Here is an 8,571-nt window from a genome sequence, read left to right on the forward strand (position 1 = left end):
TCAGTGCGAGGGCCCGTTTTCACTGCTTGCAGATTCAATTATTTTTGGTGTTTTGTTTTGTGCATTTTAGTTGTTTTGTATGTTTTTGTACACGTCTTAGGAGTTTAAGTAATTACATTTCTGTTGTCCTTTTGTGTAATTTGGTCTGCGTAGAAGTCCTTTAGTCTATTTTTCTTTCTTTTTTTGTGTTGTTTGAAATTAATTTGTGTTTTTGTATATTTTTCTGTCATTTTGTTTGTTTTTAGAGTCATTTTGTGCTTTTGCTTTGCTTTAAAATCAGAGCGAGGGCTCCATGTGCCCCCCGGACCGCCAGTTGCTGTAAACCCCTGTGTGACCGTGTCAAACTTAATTGTCTTCTATTGGCTCAACAAGCGGACACGTGACGAGCCGGAAGTAAGTAAGCGTGTTTGTACAAAGTACTAACTCTGCGTTGATATTAGCGGAGTGCGAACATGAGCTGGTGGTTTCGGACACTGGTAGTGCTTGTGCACAGCACAGCGGACCAAGTGTGTGCGTGAGGTTAGCCGAGGGTCGGTGTACCTGCAACGGAGGCCGAGCCCCGCGGTAAGCTTGTTGCACACGCTAGTGCCTGGTGAGCCTTTAGCCTTAGCTAGCCGCGGCTAGCCTGTAGCGGTCTGCTCCTGCGCCGTTATCCAAAGGTCCGAGTGTTACACAGAAACAGTGTGACTGCAGGGGGCGACATTTTACACAGCCATGATGTGCGCAGTCCAAAACAGCCGATCAGAAGAAGAGAAATTACGTACACAAGCTCTGCATCGGCCGGAAGTACCGCTTTGCTTCCACTTTTAGCGGTTTTTGATTTTTCATAAATATTTTCACCCAACCTGTGATCTACGACTAACTTCTGATCGCTGCAGATGAAGGTGATATTTTACTAATAATTCATGACATCATGATGTAAATACATTCACCTGATAACTTTATTAGGTCCTGTGACCTGTGTACATAATGGCATTTGTACAATATGACGTGTTTTAAGAATGAATATTGACAGGTCTCGTGTCATCATTTGGTTAACTGCACTCTTAAAAAATATAATGAAGAGGAAGCTTAGAAATCCATTCATTTAAATACAATATATTTTATCACATTTTGTATTATTACTGTGCCTACTTTTGTCGTCTTGGATTGACACCTCATGTTGTAGAATGATAGAATCCTTTTGCTACAACTATGCATGTTTTTCTTTTTCTACTTTGCATTTAAACAAAAGAGAAATCTGTGTGTTGCTTCCATAGACGTTTCAATATGTCCCTAATTCTGTTTAGAGTTTACCCATATCCACCTCAGTTTACCCTGTTGGTTGTGTTGATTTAGTTTAATGTTATTTATTGGGCCTTAATTTAAGTAATACATTTTTAAAAGGTGATATAATTTTGTTCCCTTTTGTTATGTTTATTTTTTTCTGTGTCACATGAATCTGTTTGCTATGGTATAAGATTAAGAAGTAGATAGACTGCAAACTGTACAATTTATGATTAATTGATGAAAATTGATCGGTAAAAATGTATGGATTTATCAATTACTAGAAGAATAGTTTACTGCCGCAACTCAAATAAAATTGTACTTAAAATATTTAGATTTATTTTGAGGTTCAAACTGTCAAAGTTTGGGTTGAAGAACAATGATCGTGCAGGATAAATTGAGCTATTATTGTCACACTATTAATTTTAAGGGATTAATAAAGTGTTGTGTGATTGTGTGTTAATAGTTGGTGAATTTATTGACAACTCAAGCACAGTTTGACCTAAATCTTGTATTCCTTCACAGAAGGGGAGAGGTTTTGTGGAAGATGGATGGAGTCCACTATAGTACCTCCCGATCCCAGGAGTCCTTCACTGGTTCCATCGTGCCTGCTCACACTCTGTCCAGACTGGCTGACTTTATCACTCAGGCTGATGGGAAACGACACACACACACCAGCAGCAGTCCGCGTGTCCAGAGTGTGACGAGCGCTTTCCCTTTGCGACGGATCTGCTGAGACATCAGGAGCAGAACCACACTTTACCGAAGCCTCATTGCTGTCGCTCGTGTGGGCAGACGTTCTCCCTGAAGTCGTCCCTACAGCTGCACAACTGTGACTCCTCCCAGTGTGAGCGCTGTCACCGCGGCGGCTCAGGGCTCGCCCCCTCCTGTTTGCGATGCAGGACTCGCACCAGGGCTCGGAGCAGAGCTATTGAGAATCTACCTCGTGGTCAGACTCGTCTTCTGGACAGCAGTCCTTATGAGTGTGTTTCATGTGGGCGGGCCTTCAAGCAGAAGCAGGCTTTGCTGCATCATCAACAGTCCCGATGTAGAGAGACTCCATCGCTGCAGGATATTTTAGTCAACTCCAGAAACCTACCCAATGATTCTTCTCCCGTCTCAGATGAAGACTCCACCCTCACTGATTCCTCTGACACCCCAGAGTCGGATCGAAGCAGCCAAGCTTCCAAAATGTGCCAATTCTGCTCAGAAACCTTCTGCACTGAAGCATCACTCAGATACCACAAAATGAGGAACCACTCTAAAGATGCTACACACAAGTCTAGGACAGCTCAGATGAAAAAAGGAAGCAGGACAACCAGATATTCAAATAAAATACTGAAGACCAAAAAGAAAATCCTAAAATGTCGCTCCTGTGAAATGGTTTTCATGACCACCTCCTCGTTGCACGTGCACAGAAAAGACAAGCATAGCAGAGAGAAGATTGTGACAAAGCCAAAGCTAGTGGTGGCTAAAACCAGGAGAGTTTTCTCCTATCCCTGTGAGCTCTGCAGCAAAGTGTTTGTTCATCATCTGTCACTGAGAGCTCATTACAGACACCAGCACACTGCTGGGAACGCCGTCACAGACCAACCCCCATCTGACCAACACGTCGCCAAAGTCTTCAAGCTGTCTGAGATCAGAGTCTGTCTGTCCGATATAACAAGAGTCCCAGCTGAAGCAAGTGCACGAAGGATTGATTCCATGGTAGAAGACACGCCAGAAGATCCGGAGAGCAGTGAAGAAGAAGAAGCCCAGGAGGTGGACCCAGAGTTCCCCTGTCCATCCTGCCCTGAGGTCTTCCCTCTGCAGTGGCAGCTGAAGGAGCACATGGAGCTCCACCAGTCATCGGCGCGGAGCGGCCAGTGCAGCGTGTGCACGCAGCACATGGACTCATGCAAGTGGCCCGGTTCCAAGAGGCAGCGGCTGTACCACTGCGTGCCGTGTCAGCAGGGTTTTTCCGCGCTCGACTCCTTCCTCCAGCACTGCCAGGAGCACCTGCGAGTCCGAGTGGAGGAGGACGGCATCGCCGAAGGCCTCCACAAGCCCGACGGCTCACTTTGAATGTCTTCGCTCACATGCCTTGAAAGTTGAAGCCCAGGGAAAAGGTTACATAAAAACCACTAATTTAGTTTCTTATCAGGGTGGCTTTTCTTTCAAAATTATTTTTTTTACAACAGATCAGAGTCTTGTTTCCATTTATTTCCAGGTTAATCTGACTCCTACTAGTTTCTGTTAGATCTATGATATAATTAGGTTTATTATTTCCAAAAGGGATGTCACAGCCGTGAAAGTATCAAATAAAGCTTTGGTTGAAGCCTCGGGTTTAGCTGGCGTGATCCTAACTATGCAAATGAACTAAAGACTGTCCTGCAGTTCAGCTGTCCTCCTCAGTAAGTGCTCTTTGATGAATTCACTGGAATCTTAGAGACTCTTTGGTGTTTAACTAGAATATATTTAGCTACTGATCAAAGTGCTGCTGTGGAAACGTACAAAGTCCCCAATGTTAGATCTGAAATGCTTTGTATACACAATTGTTTTGTTCTTTTCTAAAGAATAATAAACTGTTTTCTCAATATGTTTGGTGTGAGTCGATTGGATGCAAACAGTGAACAAAGCTTTATTACATCAGCCTGGTTTCTAGAACAGAAAAGTACACAAATGTATATTTATTTGTACGTATTCAGATCCACTTTGGACAATGGATGAAAAATAACATTTACCTGCAGATTTCATGTGCTAATCCATGCATTTTGGAGTCTGTATTTTACCTTATTTCACTAATTAACCTGTTTTTTTAACCGTATACTTGCTGTAATGTATTGTGAATTAACACATTTTTATGTATTTTTTGACGGTCTGTTACCTGTTGTTTCTGAGCTGCTCAGCTCTTCCTCCTATCGGCCTCTTGGTGGCGCTGTGGAGAATCTGAGCCCTTATCAACTTCCTGTCTGTCCACACGCTTTGCTTCAGTCAAGAGACTGAAACGCAGGATCAACGATTTAACCGGCTTTAGCCAAGTTAAACCAACATGAGCAAAGCACATCCACCCGAGCTAAAGAAGTGAGTTGGCAATTATTATTTTTTTTTACAAAACAATGATTGTAGTTATTTGATAGCACCAATAGGCTAACCGCAGCGCGCCTCCGTGTGCTAACGTGCTGCTAGCGAAGCTAACGCTGTGTTTGTGTTTCAGGTTTATGGACAAGAAGCTTTCCTGTAAGTATGTGTAAGAGTGTTGCTATGAAGTGACTAAAATGTCTGGTTTAAGAGCTGGTCTCAATTTATGTGGGACAAACAGTGAAAGTAAACGCAAACATGATACATAAGTTACATAATGAATGAGAAAACAATATAGTCAGAAGACAAAGGCTTATATTTTGCTTATTCTACAATCACGTCACTTATGTCAGAATATCGGAATCACCAAAATGAAAAATATAAAGCATTAAATTTGTTGTCCTAATGTTTTATTTCGTTAAATTGACTTTTAAGGCTTGTAAGTTTCTCTCTGTGTCTTCATTTATATGGAGCACATGGTGGATTAGTGATTAACGCGTGCGCTTCACAGCAAGAAGGTCCTGGTTTCAAGGGTCACTTGGGTCCTTTCTGTGTGGAGTTTGCATGTTCTCTCCTCTGGGTACTCTGGCTTCCTCCCACAATCCAAATACATGACTGTTAGGTTGATTGGAGTCTCGAAAGTGAGTGTCTTGCCCTGCGATGGATTGGCGCCCGGTCCAAGGTGTACCCATTGAGAGCTGGAGATGGGCACCAGCAGACCCCGTAACCCTGAAAACAGGAACAAGCGGGTCAGAAATTGGATGGATGTCTTTATTTAAAATCTAACCCCTATAAGACACGGAAATACCTCCATTGCACAATTTGGGATAATATCATAGAGTTGCACACTATTTTTCCTGAGAAAACCGCTGACCGAATCTCTAGCAAGAGTAGAAAACAGATTAATGTCTAATTTAATCATAATATTATTCAAAGGTTTAACTAATGATCATGTATTTCTATGATTGAAAATATTGCAGAGTTTCATCTAAAGAGTGTTTTTGTTGTGTTGGTTCAGATTATTATGACTGCATTCAAACCTTGAAAAGCCTCTTGTACGAGGACAGGTTTAACTGATGGTGTAATAGCTGAACTGGTGTTGAGTCTACCTGGTGACACACCACAGAAAATGAATCTCCAATCTTATGGCTGCGTTGGATTTCATGCAAAAGTTGAGGGTGATTTGTCGGGTTGGCAGTAATTAAAGGTTTCACAAATAATAGTTTTGGAGCATATCATACATTTCCATTGGATTATTCCTGTTGAATACGTGGCTGAGGGTTAAAAGTGTAGCGAAAGCGACGTAATCTAAGTTATCTGAAGCATATACTGTAAATGTAAAACTAATAACAGTAGTGTTGTTTTTTTTAATATCTATTTAAACAGGGGAGTCTCATGTTCCTTAATGATCATAAGTCCTTAATGAGGCACACTCTTATCTGTCCTTCAGTGAAGCTGAATGGAGGCCGACACGTCCAGGGAATCCTGCGAGGCTTTGACCCCTTCATGAACTTGGTGGTGGACGACTGTCTGGAGATGGGCCCCGGAGGACAGCAGAACACCATTGGCATGGTGGTCAGTAGTCTAGTCTGCATCATTTCCCCTCACACGCAGTCTGTGGAAAATCCATTAAATTCCAGTCTTTAAAAATTGGGCTCAAATCCGACATGACGTTGGTCTAATTTTATAAAGCCCCCAGAGTAAATGCACAGTGACAATATAAATTTACAAAATGACTAACACAAAGGACAACACAAACTCTCATAATGAGAGACAAATTAACTAAGTGATACCAAGAACATGCAAATAACTACATGCATAAAACAAGACCAAAGCACACAATGAGAGAAGACACAAAATTACACACAAAAAAGCTTACACACAATGAGAGAAGAATACACAAAATAAAAACATAAAACCATACAAAATCAGAAAATTTAACCAAATGATACCAAGAACACACAAAGCATGAAAACACACAAAATTAGACAATACACAAAAGGACAAAAGAAAAACTAAATAGAAGAATACACAAAATGACACAAACACCCAAGGCGAGAATACACAAAATGACAGAAGTGTACACAAAATGGAAGCAAAAATGCACAGAAAAATTATTTAAATAATACCAAGAGAGCACAAACGACAAAAGTAGATGAGACACAAGTTGAGATACCATTGGTTATGATTTGATGCTATACAAATAAAATATTGATTGATTGATTGACACAAAAAAACTAAATTGAAGGATATACAAAATGACACCAAAGCACAAAATGAGAAACACATACAAAATAACTTACACAAAGTGAAGACAAACAAAATAAGAGCAGAACACACAAAAGAAAAAGAAAAACACCCAATTCGAGAATACGCTAATATTCTATACTATGAAGCTCGATCATTATATCCTGGATTTATCTCCATTAGCTGGCTTTTTTATTATTTTATGGGTCAGAAAGTGCCAGATGAACACAGGCTTTATCAGCTTATTAATGTAGGTCAGTTCATCAGATATTCATATATTTAATGGGTAAATAAAAGGATTGCATCGATGTTCAAATATTCTCTCTCCTGTCAGCATCACATCAGATCCACACAATGACGTGTTCACAGTGATCCTCCTTTTATTGGGCAGGTCATTTTCTAAGACTACTGATTGGTCAGGAGGTGGGGCTTTAAACTCGCTCATATCCTAGCCAGAACGAAACCTGGTTAGGTGTTCAGCATAAGTTACATGGTGATTTGGCCCGGTAAGACGTTAGCCATCTTCGTAGGTCACCACACACTGATTAAATCTCGGAAGTCAGTGCGATATGATTAAATCTAGCTTCATAGTATTTGCCCAAAATGATGCCTAAAACACATACCAGTACACAATGTGACAAGAATATACAAAATGGAAACAAAAACACACCAAATGAAAAGCAGAATACATTAAATTACAACAAAATATTAGTTAATAATAAAAGTGACAATGTTAACGTAGACAGAATAGCTGTAATAATAGTAATAGTGTGGAGCTATATCACACACAAAAAACATCACAGTAAAAGGATACAGAGCCATCCACAATAGATACAGGTTTAGCTAACGCAGCGATTATGTTGTTTTCTACACATAACTCTGTATTTTGATATCTATTAGGTTGCAGCTTGGATGAATCAAGCCTAAAGTAACAGATAATTCCAGTTCTAAGAACTTCATGTATCCATTAGTTTTGTTTTATGGCAACTCTGATGCCATGTTGTGGTTGGAGGCTCATGAAGTGTCCCAGAAACCAAATATTAAAGACAAATTGTAAGTGTAGCCTACTTTTACATGAGTGAAAACACTCTCTGTAGTGATTGTAGTGTTGACTGTGTGCTCTCGTTGGTCGTAGGTCATCAGAGGAAACAGCATCATCATGTTGGAGGCTTTGGAGCGAGTATGAGAAGAAAACATGTCGCCCTCTTTTTCCTCTGGGTTTTCTATTCTGTCTATTTGTTTTGGTTTTTTATCTGTCAGGTGTAGGCGGAGCCTGGTTGGAAATGTTAACGTTGGACTTTGCTTAATAAAGATATTTTGTTCTTTGTACTTTTGTGTGATAACTCATTTCTCTTTGCTTTCAAAATTAGATTTTCTGTTCAAATGACTGATGTGCTTTTTTGTTTTGTTTTTTTACTGAAATTCAGGCATAGTCACTTTAAACCTGCCTCAGTTATGAGTGTGTACAAGCTTTAAAAACGTATAAAAAGCACGTGACTGAGCATATTTAGCATGAAATAATTTATAATTTTTATAATAGGTGGAAGATGTAAGAATTGTACAAATGTTAAAGGATAAATCATTTGTTTTGTTTTTTTAATGAAATTAAGATATGTCACAGGAAGCTAATTTAGTCATGTATTTAATGTAGTTCAGAGGCCAAACATGAAACGGTCAAATCTTAATTGGGTGCAGGTTTTAGGTGGGAAAACAATACATTTTAGCATATGCATTTCCATGTAAAAACAATATGTAAAGTATGTAATGACAGTAGCTAAGGAATAAAACATTAGGCCTAAATTCACGTAAATTTCCTTTATTTTGTGACCATATTTTATTTAATTTGGGGAAACTGGATTCTTGGGACAATCTTGTGTTCTGTTAACAATTTAAGATTTAAAATGACTGCCATCACGTGATATAAGCACAGAGAAGCAAATATTGTGGAGTTTCATTGAAGTTATGCATTTCGAATAACTGAGATATCTACAAGTGAAT

The 8,571-nt window shown here is 39.7% G+C and overlaps 2 protein-coding genes across 4 annotated transcripts; both read left to right on the forward strand.

The window, feature by feature from the left end:
- Nucleotides 1–308: 308 nt before the first annotated feature.
- On the forward strand, nt 309–3,762 carry LOC114467539 (zinc finger protein 626). 3 transcript variants are annotated; one of them, XM_028453926.1, is made up of 2 exons: nt 309–393; nt 1,792–3,762. In XM_028453926.1, exon 2 carries the CDS (start codon nt 2,458–2,460, stop codon nt 3,328–3,330), a length of 873 nt encoding a protein of 290 aa, XP_028309727.1. In that variant the 5' UTR covers nt 309–393; nt 1,792–2,457; the 3' UTR covers nt 3,331–3,762. The 3 variants fall into 3 exon arrangements, with proteins under 3 accessions (XP_028309727.1, XP_028309725.1, XP_028309726.1); XM_028453924.1 differs by lacking the exon at nt 309–393 and adding an exon at nt 400–884; XM_028453925.1 differs by lacking the exon at nt 309–393 and adding an exon at nt 400–564.
- Nucleotides 3,763–4,184: 422 nt separating this feature from the next.
- On the forward strand, nt 4,185–7,902 carry snrpg (small nuclear ribonucleoprotein polypeptide G). Its single transcript, XM_028453929.1, has 4 exons — nt 4,185–4,329; nt 4,463–4,485; nt 5,777–5,901; nt 7,709–7,902. The coding sequence occupies exons 1-4, from the start codon at nt 4,298–4,300 to the stop codon at nt 7,757–7,759; spliced, it is 231 nt and encodes a 76-aa protein (XP_028309730.1). The 5' UTR covers nt 4,185–4,297; the 3' UTR covers nt 7,760–7,902.
- The last annotated feature ends 669 nt before the right edge of the window (nt 7,903–8,571 follow it).

Source organism: Gouania willdenowi, chromosome 7 (assembly GCF_900634775.1).
Source record: "Gouania willdenowi chromosome 7, fGouWil2.1, whole genome shotgun sequence".
NCBI lineage: Eukaryota > Metazoa > Chordata > Actinopteri > Blenniiformes > Gobiesocidae > Gouania > Gouania willdenowi.

Bases quoted from the DNA above. Each gene is read 5' to 3' on its own strand.
- LOC114467539 (XM_028453926.1), top strand. From the start codon at position 2,458: ATGTGCCAATTCTGCTCAGAAACCTTCTGCACTGAAGCATCACTCAGA.
- snrpg (XM_028453929.1), top strand. From the start codon at position 4,298: ATGAGCAAAGCACATCCACCCGAGCTAAAGAA. The intron at 4,330-4,462 runs GTGAGTTGGCAA...TTTGTGTTTCAG, and splicing joins CATCCACCCGAGCTAAAGAA to GTTTATGGACAAGAAGCTTT. The intron at 5,902-7,708 runs GTCAGTAGTCTA...CGTTGGTCGTAG, and splicing joins AGAACACCATTGGCATGGTG to GTCATCAGAGGAAACAGCAT.